This window comes from Malus sylvestris, chromosome 2 (genome assembly GCF_916048215.2).
Source record: "Malus sylvestris chromosome 2, drMalSylv7.2, whole genome shotgun sequence".
Lineage (NCBI taxonomy): Eukaryota > Viridiplantae > Streptophyta > Magnoliopsida > Rosales > Rosaceae > Malus > Malus sylvestris.
In genome coordinates this window covers 37229505-37249092 of record NC_062261.1, presented here as the reverse complement: position 1 = coordinate 37249092, position 19588 = coordinate 37229505, and the positions used below count along the sequence as shown (strand labels likewise).

The window sequence follows — 19588 nt, the reverse complement described above, 5'->3', positions numbered from 1 at the left end:
TTCTTGAGTATCTAGTTTTGGTTTCTTACTCGTCTTGAACTGTTTCGATTTGCACCATGCGTTTGAAAGGTGCAGGACGTTTTCTGAGTGATTTTCGTAGTCAATAGGATGAAGAAACTGATTAGAGATAAGCTGGAAAATTATAAATAAATTATAGAAAATACAAAGGGTCATGAAATTTGAGTTGAACAACTACAACAACTAGCACACTGTATTTTTGACTAGTTTTTTGTGTACCGATGAGCAACAGAGCTGGAAAATAATGGCATCATAGGTGTGACCTTTGAGTAGGATGGACATGCATGATAGCATGAGACCCTCGTCATCCCCTATAAATCCGAATTCGAGACACCTTCTCCCTAACACTACCAAAGCACAAGTAACTGTTTATCTTAGTTCTAACTTTCAATTAAGATGAGGTTCACAAGCAGGAAAATTATGGCTCTTCCAATTTTGGTGTTTGTGTTAGTGATGACAGGTTTGGTGGATCAAGGGCAGGGAACTACTTGTACAAGCACTTTCTTCTCGGCACTAGTTCAGCTAATACCCTGCAGAGTAGCAGTTGCTCCTTTCAGCCCCATTCCGCCAAGTGAGACTTGCTGCAATGCCCTCAAAGCTCTTGGCCAGCCTTGCCTCTGTGTGCTCGTCAATGGCCCTCCGATCTCTGGCATTGATCGCAACATGGCCATGCAGCTCCCGGAGAAGTGCGCCGCCAACTTTGAACCATGTACCTTCTAGCTCCTCCCACACACTGCTTAAAACTGAGGAGCATATTTCCCTTTGGTGACAACTTTGAACCATGTACCTTCCAGCTCCTCCCACACACTGCTTAAAACTGAGGAGCTTATTTCCCCTTGGTGGTTTTATATTTTATGCGTCGATTTTAACTTTAATCTAGGATTTGTACTCGTTGGAGTTTGATTTCCGATGTAACAGAATGTTAGTTTGTTTTAATAATGAAGTATTATTAAACTTTAATACATTCCTAATCACTTGTTATAATGTTTGGCTTTGAGGGTTTGTTTGGTGACACAAACACTGAATATATGTTGTAAATTCTGCAACGTGCATCATTCTCGTAAGCAAGAAATATGTGCCAAAGGATATTGCTCACAGTTACTCCATCCACATGCCTAAGCCTACTTGTCTTAAACAAATATTGACACTAATCTTGTTTGAATTTCGAGCAGCATTTGCGCGATTGACTACCACGAGGAATCACAATTCGTAAACCCTTCCCTACTAGCGCAAAAATTGACACTAATCTTATTTATCACATTGCTAACATCTTTCACAGAGGTGAGAGTAGAGAGAGTGGATTCTAACGGAAACAGAAAAGGTGCATATAATCAACCAAACCTTTATCACTATCAAGTGCAAGAGTACAGATGAGTTAGATGGAGCTATCGCCTAAAAGACTCGGGATTTTACAATTGAAGATTCATATTGCATCACAACTAACACAAGAATAATTTGTACCGCTGATGTCTAAGGTAAGCTGTAAACATACACGTCGACTGATGTTATTCATTAGAGTTGACATTTGAAATTGCACTGTAAAGACTCAAGGTTGCACAGCCTCCAGAAGTTTCTCATATACTTGCCTAGCAGACAAATCCTCTACCTGAAACAATCACCAAATGTTGAGGAAGAAAGCTAGCAAGATAAGTTAGATTACTACATAAGAAGTTTCTTAGTTAAATTGGCATGTCACATGTCCTTAAGCAACTATAACTCATAGGTCATTTAGGGGTCATCCTCATACATTGCTTTTATATTCATGCTACCATTACTTGTGATTGCTATTATTTTATAAACAGTACCGTTACTTTTGATAAGCTGTCCTATCCTAAGTTTTTCAGAGTAGATGTATCATGTATTTGTGCATCCAGAAACTAAATCAGTGAATAGAGTCTGACACCGAAGTTAATGTATGCAATCTTGGAAAACTTCTTTTGACAAAACCGATATTGCTCTCTCAGGGACATTTGAAACAGATTGTGATCATCAAGAAGCCACCCAATGAGTGAGTGAGAGAGAGAAAGAGAGATAGTAAAACTCATTTAACTCACCACAAGGAGTTTTGATTTGTTATTCCACCCTCTCTGAAGAGTCATCTGGCTTAGTCTCAGACCCAACACCTATGCAAAAAAGCAATTGTGTCAAGGCTTAAATTAACACTTGTTCCAAAAGATTGGGATCCTAAAAATTTAACAGACAAAGATGAAGCAGAATTATACTTTGGCCATGAATTCCAAGAGCTCGTTGTTTGCTTCTCCCCGAGCAGCAGGTGCAGCTACAGTGACTCTTACATCGTCAGCATTCACTCCTGGCATAAGAGAAAGGAGTGTGTAAATTATCAGCGATCTAAACTTCCAGCAAACAATTAACTTTTGGCAAGTATTACATATTAAAACTGCCAACTACAGGAGTTGTGGGATGCATACAGACCTCAAAAGGACCAGTACTTTCCATACAAGAAATCCAAAAACCCAATTCAAGTACATGCAGGAAATTCTGACTTATGATAGTAATCTGACCTAACAAGCAAGCATTGCATGCTGAATAAGATGACAGAAAACCATTTAATACTCTCTTACTTGTGATCGCTGAGCGTTGTGCACGATCTTCCACTTCTATAGCCACTTGAATGAGTCCCCCTTCTAGGTTTGATATACAAGGTGGCACAGGAGCATCCTACACACATCACATTACCCAATTAGTAAATATGGATGGAGTGATTATATATGGATGTTCATAAAAAGAAAACATGACAACATTGCAAAAGGGAATTGATATGCTCATGTAGAAACAAATTGTTCAGTTGCTGGCCCAAAATCTACGTTTACAATCCAAAAGATGCATGACAAGGAGGATATAGTGAGACATATACAGCCCTTTATTTATAATCCTTTTCCAGAATTGGGGTACCACAGAAGATGATGGTAAAAAGCCTTCTGTAAATTTTCTTCATACCTGTGGGTTGGTTTCAGCAGCAACTGTGCTTAGAGCACCATCAACAACATAAATGAAAGAAGCACCTTCCAAGTCTTCTTCAGAGCGATAGAGAACAAAGAGTCCACAACCCACACAGTTCATTCGAAATTGCTTCTCCAATTTCCCTTCCCCTCTGAATAATTATATCAACCAAGATTTCATGGCATCAACAATGCTGCAACATCATAACAATTGTACTCGAAAAACTAATCACAAAATCAAGCTTTACTTAAAAAAGGTGTAGTTGCAAAATACTTTCCCAAATACGAAATAAACTACAATAAACTGAGGGCCGGTGATCAGCTGGTGTTAAACATACATACATCAGTGACAACACCCAATTTTTAACTCAGACTAAAGAAATTAAGCACCTTTTCAACAAAACCTTTCCAGCCTCAGCAATATTGAGCCTTGCAAGATGCTTGCTCTTGTCCAACACATAAGCCTTGTCCGTCTTCCTCTTCGGCATTTTCTGCAATTGGGTATCTTACACAACACACACTTCACTATAGTTTGTAGCCCCCATAATATTATTCAAGACACTATCTTTTCAGAAACAGCGATTATACCCAATACAAAATTACCATTTAAATCAACTTTTCTTTTCAAGCTTATAAATTTCTAATCATACAATTAATCCAAGTAAAACCAATATATATATATATATATGTATATGTATCTAGAGAGAGAGGAGAGAGAGAACCAGTTATGAGGAGGTGGGATCCACAGTGCTTGCAGTAATAGACGAAGAGATCAGAGTCAGGTCCATCCGGAGCTGCGTCCTCGCTCGAGTACGTGTGTGTTGTTCTCTTCGGCATTCCTTTCTTCTCTCTCTACTCTCTCCCCTCTTCTTCTCCTTCCTACCGGCTACTGGAAATTGGGAATTGCTCCAGGTCGACGTAGGTGCGTTAGGCCATAAGCGGGCAAAGGACCTAAAACGACGGCGTATCTTGTGTCATGTTCTGTCGTACTAATATTATTTAAACTTGTTGGGCCGTACCATTAATTTTTCGGCCCGGCCCATTTAGACGATTCCGCATATAGCCAGCAAAATCCAATTGCCTATAAAATTGTTAGTACCCTAAAAATATCCACCCCTCACTCTCTCACGCTCCAGCTCTCGCTCTGCAGCTCTCTCGCTCTCGCTCTTCAGGTAATCTCATATCCATTGCTAAAGATCTTTACTTTTTATCTAATCAGAGTGTTTTTGGATATACAATTCATGAATCTGTGTGGTAATTTCGTTTTCACAGTCAACTGAAATCGTTTTCTAGTTTTTCTTTCAGTCCTTCGACTAAATTGATTAGGAATTTTCAGTAAAACCCTAGAAAGATTTTTAATTTTCTAGTAGTTGAATATTTGGCACTGATGGTTGTGTTGGAATTTTGTGTAAATATTGTATTTTTTTTTTTTGGGGGTAATCATCTAGGGTTAAAAGACTATATATATTTTTTGTATGGGTGGCAGGAAAAATCACCGGAGACCTAGCAATGGCAGTCACATTCTTTGATGTCAACTCGGCCTCCGGCCTGAAGAAACTCGATGACTACTTGCTTGCTCGCAGTTACATCACTGGATATCAGGCTTCCAAGGATGATATCACTGTGTATGCAGCTCTTTCAAAGGCCCCTTCTTCCGAATTTGTGAATGTGTCTAGGTGGTACAACCACATTGCTGCTCTTCTTAGGATTTCGTAAGTTCGTAAAACTTTTGATGGATTTGTTTTTTTTGTTTTTTATTACTTCTAATGGATTTCTTTGATTTGTGAACACTTTTTTGAATTATTTATATTCATTGTTGTAGTGGTGTAACCGGAGAAGGATGTGGTGTCACTATTGAGGGATCTGCACCTGTCACCGGGGAAGCAATTGCTACACCGCCTGTAGCTGATACAAAGGCAAGTATTTTTCTTCCCTATTTGTCAAGTGCGTATTTGGATGTCTTTGTTTTAATTTTCAATATATTTAAGGATAATTGAAATTTGCGAAGTTGGACTGTGTTGCTTTATCAGTTTGAAAAACTTGCATAAGATTGTTATACTGATGTATTAGAACATGATATGATTTTCAGGCCTCGGCTGCTGAGGATGACGATGATGACGATGTTGATCTCTTTGGGGAAGAGACCGAAGAGGAGAAGAAGGCTGCCGAAGAACGTGCAGCTTCTATCAAGGCATCAACAAAGAAGAAAGAGTCTGGCAAGTCGTCGGTTCTGTTGGATGTGAAGCCATGGGATGATGAAACTGACATGAAAAAGCTTGAGGAGGCTGTAAGAAGTGTCCACTTGGAAGGCTTGCATTGGGGAGCATGTAAGTTCTTCCTTCATCTAAGGGTTATTTGTTGTTAAAGAGGACATATTATTGTGTTACTAGTGTGGAAGCTAATGTTTTGTTATGCAAATTTTAGTCTTGATGCTAATTCGGTATTATTATTTTCTTAATGGTGCAGCCAAACTTGTAGCTGTTGGGTACGGGATTAAGAAGTTGCAAATAATGATGACAATAGTTGATGACCTGGTCTCTGTTGACACTCTCATTGAGGAACATCTTACCGTCGAACCCATTAATGAGTATGTTCAGAGTTGTGACATCGTAGCCTTCAACAAAATATGTAAGTGACCATTTCATGGCTTTTAGTTAGGGTAATTATCCTACAAGATGGGATTTGTGCATTGTCCTGGAGTATGAATGTATCCTTATGGTGTTAATTTACGCTTGCCCTCGTTTTGATTGCAGGATTCGAACTTGCAGAGATGTATGATGATAGAGGATGCTAGGATTGGAGCTTGCACACGGGTATCTTGTTGCTTAGTGGCATGATATGAGAGACTTAGATGATCTTTGGTTTTGATGTATTTTAGGCTAGCATTCCCTTGATGGATAGTTTCTGAAGCCGGTTGCTTGTTTGGTAAATTGGTATGATTTCAGTTAATGTAAAAAACATAATTTCAGTTTTGTTATGGTTGTTATGGTGGTGTTTGGCAGTTTGTTTTCGACTCAAAAGAAGCTTGGCAATCCTTTTGATCTTTCTCAAAGGACTTGGTACAAGTTTTTTAATAAGAATAAATTGATTGCATGTGAGAGAAGTGTTTGGATGCCAAGAAAACGTCTTCAGAGAAATTATAATTCAAATATATTCGATGAAACAAACAAATCAATGGGGAAAAGGGTTGTCCTGGGATAAGAGAGAAAAGTTCTGTTTGGCAGTCAATTCTTACCACGGGGGAAAAAAATACCATTAGACTTAATGGATTTTAATTTAACATTTTTATACAAGCAATGTCAGAGGGGGATAGCAAACTGTGGGATGTAACGTTTTGGATCAGAGTCGGATAACTGTACTAGCCAGGTAACAAGTCTTCCATCCGCACGATTTCTCCATTGAATATTTGCTAAAACTGTATCCGTCGGATGCATTCACGCTCAGAAGGTTCTCACGGACCTGAGCGCAACTGATCTCAGCCATCATCACACCAAGCCAACAAGCCAACCGTTTTATTTGGGTTTGCTACAACCCTTCAGGCTAAGTTTGGCCTAGGGCAGGTAACCTGCAGTTCCATGCCAGATTAAGCTTGGCAAAAATATTAAAAAAATATTAAGAAAAATAAAAAATAATTCTGCATAGTTAGAGATAAAAAAAAAAATTAGCTAAAGTGGTTTTAAAATATTTATTTTTAGACGGCTAAACGCATTATGGTGGTGGCCGAAGTGATTAGAATCGATTTCCTTCGACATCAAACAGACAGAGTGCTTTTAAAATAACTAAAAAATATTTTTAAATTTCAAAAGGACTTATGTGCTCTTTTAAATAGGAATTGGATTCTATTTGGAATCAAATTGTGGGGATCTTAAGGATTCTTACATCTTGGTCATTCATCGTGTATTATGCGGTTAGAAATCATTAGATTTTTTATTATTTAAAATTAAACACAAATAGTACCTTATGAAAACTGACCGCACGATATACGATAAACGAATAGAATGTGGAAATAGATCCGGAGAGGAACCTCTTCCTTTTTAAACAAGGTTCTAAAAGACGCTAGGCGCTAGTTAGACGGTGGGCTGGGGTCTAGCGCCTAGGAGCCTAAGTGGGGCTTAGGCGGGCGCTTAGGCGGACTAGGCGGATTCAAGTAAATTTGTTATATTTCATGTAAATAAATGTCTATTTATACTTAAATATATATATATAATTACATCATAAATTACAAAATAAAATAACATATATATTATGAAGTATTGAAACATAATGAAAACATGGGGAACAAACATATAATGTGTGTTCATTTAAGTATTCAACAAGTATCTTACAATTTATTAAAAAAATAATAATGTAAAATGAAAGTTATGTATTTTTCTGTTTAAGTGAGTCGCAACCTAGGTGGGTCTGGGTGGGCTAGCGAATGCCTAGGCAATCTCGGCGGGTGCCTTAGCATGTTTAGGCGCAATTTCTAAATTTTCAAACACCTAGACATTAATTGGAACGATGTCCAACTGCTTAGCACCTAGGCAGAGCTTAAGCGACTCTAGATAGAGATTTTCAAAACAATGCTTTTAAATATACATATTTTTTTTTTGTTCAGAATTTACTTATATTTTTATTAAAAATTGGGTACCTAAACATTTTCACCGAAAAAAAACTTTTAGCCATTTTAATATTTCCAAATGAATTCTCAAAAAAAAAAAAAAAAAAAAAAAATCCAAACGATACATACAAATCTTCAAACGGGAAATAGAACATTCCAAAAACCCCTCCTCGTCTTCCTCCCTTATCCCCTCGCTCCCACCTGACTTCCATTTCTCACTAACAGAAACACTCTCGGTGCCGTGTCTTATACACTTACAGTGCGCTGTGATGTACGAAAAACCCTGATTTCGCCTGAAAATTCAGAGAGATGGCTTCCCCCGCGGCTCAAATCAATGTCCTGTGCAGTTCGCGTGGTTCTTCAATCAAGACCCCCGATTTCACAACCCCTAAGACTTTGTTTTTAGGTCAGAGGCTGGGCCAAACGACGCCGTCCAATGGCTTTATCTTTATTAGCCGAAGAATCGACGGCGTTAGAAGAGTCGGGCCGCTTCGTATAGTCAACGAGAAAGTTGAAGTTGTCGATTTGGGGACGACGAACAACTCGGCCGTTGCGGCTTTTGAGGTATATTTTTGTTTTTGTTGCGATTTTTGTATCTGGGTTTTGTTTGCTTATGTGTCTTTTGGTGATGGGTTTTTGAAATTCCACTTTTTTGGATCCGTTTAGGTGTTGGCAAATTATGTGAATAGAATTAAGGTGAATAATGAAGAAAGTAATTCTCTTTTGTTGTTTTAATCATAGAAAAATAGGATTTCATGTTATTTGTTGGTATTCAGTTGCGGTTATACAATTGGTTTTGGTTATGTGTGTGTTTGGATCTGTATTTAGACTGTTTGAGGGCCGAGGAAATGAAGGAGATAAATCTTAATGGTAAACTTAACTTTATGATGCTTTAGTTAGAGTGAAGAACTTGCATTGAATGAAGGTAGGGAGTAGGACGAGGCTAGAAAGGTGGCCCAAAATTGCGTCAATGGTAATCGTCATAATGGGGTTGTAAGTTTGATTATCGGTGACACGGAAATCTCTGGCTTAGGATTATAGGTGCAAACCTCTTGCTTATGATAACTTGGTATTAATGGGTAATAGCCCCTTTGAGCTCTAAATAAATGGTTATTCATTTCCATCAATTTGACTTTGTAGAATCCCAACTCTATTTATGTGTTGTTCTCACATTGTGATATGGAGGCTAGTAATCACAGTTGCCAATCTTATGGTGTTCCCACAGTTCCCTTAAAACAATAGGTTTATAATCAAAACAAATTATATGCTTTGGTTTTGTTATTCTTAATCTCATATTACCACTAATTTAGGTTTTGAGAAAGCTTGTGGAGGATGCTCCGGTGCATAGATGAGCTCATCTCAATGGAATATATATATATAATTTTTTTTTTTTTGAGGGCGTTGAGATTTCTATTGAAACTAGGGTTACTTTTCTTTTTATTGGTATTTTGGTGTGATGCTGGATTTGAATCCTTGTTTCTGTTTCAAAGTTGTTCGGCATTCTTAACTACAGCTGCCAACTTTGTATTTTTTTTTTCGTATATCATTAGCGTTTGTGTACCCTACCACTTCTATGATATTGTTTTCATCCATTGTTGGTCTACTCATTTACTGTGCTATTTATTATCTGTTTGCAGGTTGTTATAAATTGGCATTTTATATTTAAGTAGGAACAAATCTTAAAAAATAGTGAAACTGGGGCGTATGAAGAGATTTGAAATTCTATAAGAAGACTTGGGCTTAGTTATCAGTTAATACCCTTTTTTGGTAACTCTAGTGATTTACTCACTCTTCAACTACAACACGGGTCGTTTGGGAAATACAAAAACTGAGTGACCATGCTGAATAGGATGTTGGCTTTCTGAAGTAGTGTAGAGGGGTTTTTGTTTAAATAATTTTAGTCATGTCTTGCAATCCTATGTAAACCTCCTTGTATTTCTATCTTATGCATTATATTGTTCTCCTCCTTTCTTTCTCTAAATTGTCTTTATAAGGAAAACTAATTCAATGTCAGTAATTTGGATTCTTTCACTTACTAGTTCCCCTTAATTTATAGAAACTGAAGGATGCTGAGAAAAAGAGGATAAATGACTTAGAAGAACTTGAGAACAAGGCAAATTTGCAGTTAGAGAGACAGCTTGTCATGGCTTCATACTGGAGCAGGGCCTTGTTGACTTTGCGCGGAAAGTTAAGGGGAACAGAGTGGGATCCTGAGAATTCACACAGGATTGATTTTAGTGACTTTTGGAGACTCCTTAACTCAAATAAAGTCCAGTATATGGAGTACTCCAACTATGGTCAAACAATATCAGGTAGAAATTTGTTCTCCTAATTTAAACTGTCTTCCAGGTTATTGGTACTTTCCATTTGGTGCTATTTTTCAAGTTAGGCCTTATTCTTGTTTCTTTTTGTTTTCCATGCTTTAAACATATTTTCTTGTCATGCTTTTAGTCAATCCAATTGTTGCTTTAAAAAATTCTGCTGGATATAAAGCTTGAGTTTATTTGTTATTCGGCATTTGTAATACTATCAGGTTTTATCGAGCACATCTTTGTGGGCTTCAGATTCTTTAGATTTTAAGCAATGGTCCTTTCATGCTATTTATCCCGATTGGTATGTGATTGTAAAATTAGTTTTGTTCTTTTGTTTTCTTTCAATGGCTTCTGTTTTGTTGCTTCATTATTTAGCTGAATTTCAGGGTACACCTACTTCCCTTTGTTGTATGTTCTTTATCATTTTAATAAAAGATTTTATTTCTTATGAAGGATTAGGCGTAACCTCTGAAACATATTTACCTATGGGTTCTTCGTCTCTCTCTCATGATAGTTGCACATGCCAAGACATTGACTACACTTTACATGTGTCATCTTTATTTCTTTAAATCCTTCTGTTGAATGATGGAAAATTTTCTGCAGTGATTCTACCTTACTACAAAGATGAGAAAATGGAAGAAGCAAAAGGAAATTCTAAGGAGGTTATTTTTCGGCGTCATGTGGTTGACCGAATGCCAATAGATAGCTGGAATGATGTTTGGCAGAAGTTGCATCAGCAAATAGTGAATGTTGAGGTTCTGAATGTGGATACAGTACCCGCAGAAGTATATTCTACTGTGGCAACTGCAGTCATATGGTCTATGCGGCTTGCATTGTCCATTGTATTGTATCTCTGGATTGACAACTTGACGAGACCCATTTATGCAAAGTTAATACCATCTGATTTAGGAAGTCCTAGCAAAAAAACCAGGCAGCCACTCAAGCGCCGTGCGCTTGGATCATTAGGCAAGAGCCGGTATGCGTAGAGTGACTTGTTGGATACTTCATTTTGCTTTGAGTTTGCTTGTGGATAGCTGGCAAGATCACCCTTTTTTAGGCTTACTTTTTAAAAACTATTATGGACTTAAACTTAGTAAGTTTGAGTTGTGTTGATATACCTTGTCAATTTTACAAACTATATTATACATTAAGAGTTAAAAATGTTATTTCTGAAATGGACAAGCAATGGTTTTGGAGTACCTTGCAAGATGAGTATTTGCAATCAAGCAACCTCCAAGCTGACCTATGTGCTGGCCCATTGAAGCTTAAAGTTTTTCAGATGGTTTTGTAGTTTTATGGTATTATTTGCAGGTAACTTAATACTTAGAAACTGGTAGGTCACTTATTGTTCTGGGTATTGCCAATCATTTTCAGACTTGGTTATTGATTTATAATATTTGTTGTAGTTAGGTTTTTGTGGTTTTGGTTATCCTTCATAGGAGCTTATGTGATTCTATCGTTGGACTTAATGGATTACTTTGTTTTGATGAGAAGAGTTAGTAGGCTGTTTGGCTTACTGATGTTTGCATTTTGATGGGCAAAGCAATGTGACAAAATTTGTTCTGTTAGATAGTTCAACTTTTCAGAGTTTTATGTCTGCAGAATTAGAAGATGAGAGCATGCAATCATGTATTTAAATGGAGTACCAAGTTTTGCTAACAAGCACCTTATCTGGTCTCTAATTCTACTTGTTTTTCCTCCAGGGCAAAATTTATATCAGCAGAAGAATCTACTGGTGTTACCTTTGATGATTTTGCTGGCCAGGAATATATAAAGCGGGAACTGCAGGAGATAGTACGAATTTTAAAGAACGATGAAGAGTTCCAAGATAAAGGCATCTATTGCCCAAAAGGCGTACTCCTTCATGGACCTCCTGGAACTGGAAAAACTCTGCTGGCTAAAGCTATTGCTGGCGAAGCAGGACTGCCTTTCTTTGCAGCAAACGGCACTGATTTTGTAGAGGTCTGAGCTGATTTTTGAAGTCATGGTTGTGAGTTTGAAAGGAGTGAATGCCTCGGTAAAATAAAACTTTTAAAGATCAAATACCATGTTACTAAAATCCATGTAGATATCTTTAGCAAGTACCTGGAACAGTTAGTACAGTTCCTTTAGAATTCCTACCTCTGCTAGCCTTTTTTTTTTTTTTTTGTGTGTAGATGATTTACTATATTGTAATGTCTTATGATAGACATAGAATTGGTTATTGTCTGTATTAATTTTCTAGCTTTTTAGCTAAAATAGTCCATGAGATTGGCATAACTCCTCACTTTGGTACCTGAAATTTCAAATCGATAGAAGTGGTCCCTAAGTTTGTCCACCGTCAATCATTGTGGTTCTTCCGTAAAAAAATCTCTGTTAAATAAGGACAAAAATGACAAAAATAACCTCAATTTAATAAGCAATGGACCAAAACGATTTGACAAAAATTGAGATGTTTTTATCATTTTGGTTCTTATTTAATGGAGATTTTTCACGGAAATACCAAAATGATTGACGGTGGACAAACTCAGGGATCATTTCAATCAATTTTAAATCTCAGGGACCAAAGTGAGGAGTTATGCCAATCTCAAGGACCATTTTGGCTAAAAAGCCTAATTTCTTCCATACAAAACAATCAATACTTTGTTGCTTCATCCAAATGATCTTATTTAAATTTTCTCCAGATGTTTGTAGGTGTTGCAGCATCACGTGTGAAGGATCTATTTGCTAGTTCCAGAAACTTCGCACCGTCCATTATATTTATTGATGAGATAGATGCCATTGGTAGCAAACGTGGTGGACCTGATATTGGTGGGGTAAGTTAATAGAGTCTCTCTCTCATTATTCTTATGTTCCTCTATTTCCTACACCTTCATAAAGAAAAGAAGGGTAGAGGCAAAATATTGAATTGATGGTTGGCACTTGATTTGTTTCTAACTTTTATTTGTATGGTCCTGCTGCATTAGGCTCGAAAGATAGACAAGGCTTTGCAAATGCTTGTGTTGGGCTGTGTGTTCATTCATGTTTTGTTCTCATTACATTTGCATTTCTCATGTTATACAGATAATAATGATACCATTCTGTATCACTGTACCGTATACATGATGACATTGATTCACTGATAACTCTACGGACTGTATATTTAAATTCCCTTTCAAAGTTCTCTGTCTCCAGCCTTTAGGAATCTCTCCTTTTCTTTAATTTTATTTGATTGGCGAGCTGATGTAAGGTAGTTTTTAGAGTTTTTTATCTTACGATGTTATAAGTGTAATATGATATTCTTTTGTTTTCAGTGAAAGTTGTACCGTTTTTGGGATGGACCTCTCTTTCACTTTGCCTTGTACTCTGTTTTTTGATATTTTCAAATAGTTTTTTTTCTTCTAAAAAGGAACTCTAAAATTGCTACAGGTATAATACAGATTTATGTACTATATGTCTAATTATGTGAGCAGTACAAAACTTGTGAAGAACTAAAGCTATCATTCTATTTGAATAATATATTTTGTTGCTTATACGGATATGAATCGACATGCAAAACTTATAAGGATATGAATCGACATGCAAAACATGGTGTGAGAAAATATGGAGTGTACTGATTGTAAAAGGGTTGGTATTCTTTTAATTGTAGCAGTTCTCGGAGAAAAGTTTCCTTACCCATTTGAATGAATTTCATTAACAAGCATTGCCCTTCCTATTTTGCTAAAGTTTCATGGATGCCACATTTTGAAGTTGCAGTTGCTGATATGATTATCCAAGAGTGTGCGATGGTTTTACTGAAATGAATCTGCATTTGGTGCCAACTAAATAGGCACACGCACTTCCAAATAGGCACATATACACATTTATCTATAGGAAGTTGAGGAATTTGTTAACTGGTGCCTTTTTGTCTTAAGATCGTATAGTTGGTTTCATTATTATAATTCACATCAGTAATTTTAGTCTCTTTAATTGTCTTCTGAAGGGTGGTGCAGAAAGGGAACAAGGTCTGCTTCAGATACTGACAGAGATGGATGGATTTAAAGTTTCTACTTCACAGGTATGCATTTTCTTCTTCAATTGAAAAGGAGATTTTGTATCTTGGCTGCTGATTTTCCCTTTTCAGGTGTTAGTCATAGGTGCAACAAATAGACTGGATATCCTTGATCCTGCTCTATTGAGAAAGGGCCGCTTTGACAAGATTATTAGAGTTGGTTTGCCATCAAAGGACGGTAGACTAGCCATACTGAAGGTAATTTTGTCATTGCTTCTAGCATACGAAACTCTAGCTTCTGAATTTTTACTAATCCTTGCATAACATCTACTTTTTGTGCCAATAGGTGCATGCTAGAAATAAATTTTTCCGCTCTGAAGAGGAGAAGGAGGTTCTCCTTAATGAAATTGCTGCGCTTACTGAGGATTTTACCGGTGCAGAGTTGCAGAACATACTGTAATTTATTGCCTAATCGGTATCTAAAAGTTTCAATTCAATAGTGACAGAGTGATGCTTATGTTTTTCCAATCACCTGACAGGAATGAAGCTGGAATTTTGACGGCAAGGAAGGACTTAGATTACATCGGATGGGAAGAGCTTCTAGAGGCTTTGAAACGGGTTAGTGGACCTCTTCCCCATCCAGCTCTTTCTTGCTGGGCAAGAATATGCTTCCCTGCGTCCCTGCTCCGCTAACAACATAGCTTCACGAATTATATAGACTGGCTTACTGCCTAACATGTTCATCTTTTTGTTTATCAATTTGCAGCAAAAGGGCACGTTTGAAACAGGTCAGGAAGATAGTTCCGAAATTCCAGAGGAACTGAAACTTAGATTGGCATATCGAGAAGCAGCTGTTGCTGTCCTTGCGTGCTACTTTCCTGATCCATACCGGCCTTTCGCTGAGGCTAGTAGTTCGACTTTGTTTTCAATCGGTGTGACATGTATTTTCCTGTGTAGAAACATGCTAATTTCATTGCATTATATCTTCTTCAGACAGATATAAAATCTATTCATAGTCAGCCAAATATGCGCTACACTGAAATACCGGGGAAGGTCTTCTCAAGAAAATCAGATTTTATAAACTCTATAGTGCGTGCATGTGCTCGTAAGTCCTAGAGATTTATCTTGTTAGCAAGTTCACTTTTGGTTGCAAGTTCAGATTTCAACACATTGAAAACATGTAACTCAATGAATGTTTCTAACACCTAGATATGCATGGTGGTCTCTAAGTTGCACTTACCATCATAATATCAAGATTATGATGCAGCAGCTATAGCTTGGGTTAGAAGTTTACCTTCTTTGGAATCCCATGATTTAGAGAAAATGGGCTCCTTAATCTGAGAGAGAAATGGGCTCCTTAATCTGAGGAGAGAGAAATGAGATACTAGTGGCTCCAACCATGCTCACTAGTTTACGGAGTCCCTAACTAGAGAGCATGGTTGGAGTTGAAATGTTCTAATTTCTTTCTAAATTTGGACTCAGGAGTTCATTTAGGGAACCAATTGGAGATGACCTAATTAACACAATTTGTTGTAAACAGATCAGATTGGATTGGATGAAAATGTTTGTTTAATGCCTGGTGCCATCGTATTTCTTCTACCCTCTCTCTATTCTTCTTTATTATTCTCCATCCCTCTGCCTTCTCTCAAATTACTGCAATCCTAACTATCTTTGATACTTTACTCATATTTCTTCAAATTTTTTATAAAAAACATTCAAACTACTTGAAGTTGCTGCTAAGATTTTAGGACTGTGGTTAGGGGAAGTGACAAGTTATTGATATAAAATCAAACTAGTACCTACAAGTTGAATTTAAGGGACCCTATGTCTTCTGGTTGTATGAACCTGATTATTAAGCACCTAGTTGAATTTCTTCTGCATCTATTTGTTTATTTTTTCGTTTTCTTGGTAAATCTAATCCTAGACATGCAGAAAAGAAGTGTTATGGCTTACTGATTTGCTCCAATTTGTAGCTAGAGTTATTGAGGAGGAGATGTTTGGGGCTGACAACTTGTGTTGGATCTCTGCAAAGGCCACATTGGAGGCTTCAAGGCTTGCAGAATTTCTGATTCTACAGACAGGAATGACAGCATATGGGAAAGCATACTACCGAAATCAAAATGATCTTGTGCCAAATGTATGCCTAATCAATTTGAGTTACATTTATCATTTTCAGAAAAAAAAGAAAAGAAAAAGAAACAAAAGTTGAGGACCCAAATAGCATCAGTAATTTGTGAATTTAAACAGCTTGCAGCCAAGCTTGAAGCACTTCGAGATGAATATATGCGTTATGCTGAGGACAAGTGTTTATCTGTATTAAGGGAGTACCATTCAACTGTAGAGACAATTACAGGTTATGAATCTTTTTTGGTTAGGTTCTGTTTTGTGTGAGAGTTTGAGCTTCTATATACATAATATGAGATTGGTAGTATCACTCTAGTCAAACTGTAATTATACTATGTGGTTGGCTGAAAGCTTTCATGTCATGCAGATATTTTACTTGACCATGGAGAGATTAAAGCTGAAGAAATTTGGGACATATATAAACGGTCTCCTCGAGTACCACAGGTAATTCTTGAACTTTTTTTATGGATAGTGATTGTTATGAACTGCTGTGTTTGGATGTACTTCTTGTTCTGATAGAATAAATGTTTAATTTCTACCGAGATAATTCTGGAACTAATTATTTTGAATTAGAGTGAGGCATTTGTGAGCTTTTTATTTTTATTTTTTATTTTTTATCTCATAGGTGCTTTCCATGTCTGTCTCATTCATCGGTAGTTTATATTTTATTCTAATGCAGCTGACAAATTAACCACTAAATGCTATCATTTAGTGATCTAGATTAACGCAAGTTAACCCCTATGTGATTTTTTGAACACACCTGCTGACCCTAGATATATACAAATTGTTCTCAATCTAATTTATGTAAATGTCGGATCCATATGCCAACATTTATTCAACTCTTCTAGGCTTGGAATCTACAAGGGTGAGAAAGTTTACATGTTAGTCCATATGATATGAGCATTTGAAGCATTTGTTCTTGCTCATTTATCAGCCTGAAGTGAACCCGGTTGATGAATATGGTGCCCTAATTTATGCGGGGAGGTGGGGAATTCATGGGATTACACTTCCTGGGAGAGTTACGTTTTCACCTGGGAATGCTGGATTTTCAACCTTTGGTGCACCCCGCCCTATGGAGGTATCTGAAGATTTATGCTTACTGGGGTTTTTGCCTAGCAACATTTTGTTATCATGCTAGTTGACTGTTGTTTGACTCTTTTTGCAGACCCAAAGGGTCAATGATGAAACTTGGAAGCTAATAGACAGCATATGGGATAAAAGGGTTGAAGAAATTAAAGCTGAAGCTTCGGCCGAGGTTGAAGAAGACAAAGAGAAGCCACAACTTTTAATGGCCAGCCATTTCTTCTAAAGTATGTATCTTTCTTGTGGTTGAAATGCTTTATCTTTTAATTAAGTTTACGTTTTCTGACTGTTGCCCCTTACACTTATCTGGCCTGGAATAGTGAGAGCATCAAGCTTAATTTTACTTTTAAGATAAAAGACGAATTGACTTTGCTTTTGTTTTTTGTGGTTGTATGAAACGAGAAAAATTTCGCCAGAATTAACTTTTGGAAGTGTAACTTGCTGTCTTTCCACGATTTCACTCATTCTGCCAACATTTAAAATGTACCAGTTTCACTTCAGCCCTTGTGCCTGATGTTAACTACGTGATAGTAACATGTTCTAAAATTTGCGCTTTTACCATAAACGCTTAATTGCGATTTTCCGCGAGTCCCCTGCACTTTAGACAGAGGGTTTATGGGTTTGGGTTAGTCTGCTCCAATTTATCTCTGTTTCTTCTTCTTTTTTAGTGAATCGTTGAGTTCATTTCAGTCATATAAGGTTAAGATGTCTCTAAAATTGATACTTGGTATTCGTTTCTTAGCAGGCATGTTTTTGTATAAAGACGGTTTACAGGACGAATCAAGATTTATCCCCAAGGATATAGGCTAGTGTTGGTGGCAGCATTGCCAGGCGAATTTTGATGAGGTGACTCTTCCCTGCTACTGCGATTAAAAGCACGCGTAAACGTAATCATCGTCTGTCAAACTCTAGTGTCTAGAACAGGTGATCGATGATTCCTGTTCGAACATCATTAATTTGTTGATGATATGAGTGTTGGGTTAACGTTGAAACGAGAGATATAATGCTGTAACAAACAAAAGTGATTGTGCAAAGCAAAAATTTATGTTTTCAGTTTGCTACTGCAGCCTGCAGGCAATCTCAGTTTTCATTTATTCAATGTGATGCTATTAGTAGCATAGGGTTTCCAATTATAGCATGAGAGGAAATTCATGACCCGTCTTTTTATATGATGAGAATCAAAGAACTTCATCGTAACAAAATATAGTACAATATAGTACGATAAATAAGTTAAAGCAAATGGCGATTTTCAGCTATTATAAATAAATTTCTTTAAATAAATAAAAATTATGATGAGCTTTAATTCAGCACTATTAACCTAAATATTAAAACTTAAAAGATAATGAATGTTATCATGAAAAGGACAACAGTGCCGCGCCATTCACACACACATATGTAAATATAAAAAGGTTGAGGGTGTTAATATGCACCATTCGTATTATAATATATTAGTGTAGAATGAGCGATTATACCCTTCCAATCACATTAATACAAATAATTAGAAAACATAAATAAATATGAAAAGTATTATTGGCATTTTAAAAATCTCATTTTACACTCCTTACAAATATATTTTTCTTTCTAAATATTGAAAATTTGAACAGTAGAATGTAATTTTTAGAATGCCAATAACAATTCTTATAAATATTAACTTACTATTCTTCTTTTCTTTTGCCCGACGACATGTGAGACCGTCAGAGAAATAGATGATGGTGTTTTTTTTCTTGGGGTCTGTGGCCTTGTACAAAAGGTTGGTGACTTATTCACATCACTGACCCCCCTACTTTAAATATACTATTTTTTTTTTTTACATCTCATTCACCCAAACAAGATGCTCTCGGATGCTTTTGGTTAGGATTTTAGGAGATTTGTGAATTGTGTCTGTTTATCGTACATCATGTGGTCAATTTTTGTTAAGTATTATTTGTGTTTAATTTTAAATAAAAATATTTAAAATAATTTTTGGCCGTACGATATACGATGAACAAATACGATTTACGGATTCCCAGGATCCTCACAAAGAGGATCCAGACTCTCATTCACCATCCACCAAACCCTTGTTTCCTTCTCTCTTCTACGTGAGAAATGCTAGGAGACTCTCTCAAAAATGAGATCTTCATAGACTTTTCGCCACATCATATGAGGTGGCGGAGCAGAGAGTTCATGGAGAGTCTCATTTTGAGGAATGAGGATCTTCTTCGGATCCCATTTGTGAAGATTATAGAGATCTTCTAATCACATCCGTTCATCGTACATCGTGCGGTCAGTTTTCGTCAGGTACTGTTTATATTTAATTTTAAATAAAAAGATTTATAATGATTTCTAACCGCACGATATACGATGAACGAATGTGATTGAAGAATTCCCGAAATTTTCACAAAGAAAATCTTAAAAGATCCTCATTCCATTTTGAAAGTCTCCTTAATATTTCTCATGTCCTATTATGTCTCTTTTTGGCTTTTGCCCATGGTGCAACTAAAAGCGCACCATCCCAAAACTCTAGTCTTTTCCTATGCACCAGCAGGGTCACAGCTCCTCCGAT

General features: G+C 36.8%; 3 protein-coding genes across 4 annotated transcripts; 2 read left to right on the top strand and 1 right to left on the bottom strand.

The window, feature by feature from the left end:
- Window positions 1-1340: 1340 nt before the first annotated feature.
- LOC126613804 (UPF0235 protein At5g63440) lies at window positions 1341-3923 on the bottom strand. The gene is made up of 7 exons (XM_050281402.1): window positions 3701-3923; window positions 3369-3483; window positions 2977-3130; window positions 2601-2697; window positions 2241-2329; window positions 2073-2141; window positions 1341-1624 (listed from the first exon to the last, which is right to left on the bottom strand). The coding sequence occupies exons 1-7, from the start codon at window positions 3813-3815 to the stop codon at window positions 1565-1567; spliced, it is 699 nt and encodes a 232-aa protein (XP_050137359.1). The 5' UTR covers window positions 3816-3923; the 3' UTR covers window positions 1341-1564.
- Window positions 3924-4065: 142 nt separating this feature from the next.
- On the top strand, window positions 4066-5950 carry LOC126613803 (elongation factor 1-delta-like). Its single transcript, XM_050281401.1, has 6 exons — window positions 4066-4150; window positions 4465-4690; window positions 4801-4894; window positions 5068-5305; window positions 5445-5606; window positions 5732-5950. Coding segments are annotated over exons 2-6 (699 nt in total). The 5' UTR covers window positions 4066-4150; window positions 4465-4487; the 3' UTR covers window positions 5734-5950.
- Window positions 5951-7726: 1776 nt separating this feature from the next.
- Window positions 7727-18103, top strand: LOC126613800 (probable inactive ATP-dependent zinc metalloprotease FTSHI 4, chloroplastic). 2 transcript variants are annotated; one of them, XM_050281396.1, is made up of 17 exons: window positions 7727-8142; window positions 9635-9890; window positions 10494-10866; window positions 11594-11852; window positions 12554-12685; window positions 13831-13905; window positions 13972-14097; window positions 14186-14295; window positions 14379-14457; window positions 14606-14743; window positions 14833-14944; window positions 15813-15976; window positions 16087-16192; window positions 16331-16407; window positions 16898-17041; window positions 17129-17273; window positions 17792-18103. In XM_050281396.1, the coding sequence occupies exons 1-16, from the start codon at window positions 7888-7890 to the stop codon at window positions 17270-17272; spliced, it is 2550 nt and encodes an 849-aa protein (XP_050137353.1). In that variant the 5' UTR covers window positions 7727-7887; the 3' UTR covers window position 17273; window positions 17792-18103. The 2 variants fall into 2 exon arrangements, with proteins under 2 accessions (XP_050137353.1, XP_050137354.1); XM_050281397.1 differs by having other exon boundaries at window positions 14606-14747; window positions 14837-14944; window positions 17789-18103.
- The last annotated feature ends 1485 nt before the right edge of the window (window positions 18104-19588 follow it).

Bases quoted from the DNA above. Each gene is read 5' to 3' on its own strand.
- LOC126613804 (XM_050281402.1), bottom strand. From the start codon at position 3,815: ATGCCGAAGAGAACAACACACACGTACTCGAGCGAGGACGCAGCTCCG. The intron at 3,484-3,700 runs GTTCTCTCTCTC...GTGTTGTGTAAG, and splicing joins ATCCCACCTCCTCATAACTG to ATACCCAATTGCAGAAAATG. The intron at 2,330-2,600 runs GTAAGAGAGTAT...CTCTTATGCCAG, and splicing joins ACAACGCTCAGCGATCACAA to GAGTGAATGCTGACGATGTA.
- LOC126613803 (XM_050281401.1), top strand. From the start codon at position 4,488: ATGGCAGTCACATTCTTTGATGTCAACTCGGCCTCCGGCCTGAAGAAA. The intron at 4,895-5,067 runs GCAAGTATTTTT...TATGATTTTCAG, and splicing joins CGCCTGTAGCTGATACAAAG to GCCTCGGCTGCTGAGGATGA. The intron at 5,306-5,444 runs GTAAGTTCTTCC...TTAATGGTGCAG, and splicing joins AGGCTTGCATTGGGGAGCAT to CCAAACTTGTAGCTGTTGGG.
- LOC126613800 (XM_050281396.1), top strand. From the start codon at position 7,888: ATGGCTTCCCCCGCGGCTCAAATCAATGTCCTGTGCAGTTCGCGTGGT. The intron at 14,098-14,185 runs GTAATTTTGTCA...TTGTGCCAATAG, and splicing joins GTAGACTAGCCATACTGAAG to GTGCATGCTAGAAATAAATT. The intron at 15,977-16,086 runs GTATGCCTAATC...GAATTTAAACAG, and splicing joins AAAATGATCTTGTGCCAAAT to CTTGCAGCCAAGCTTGAAGC.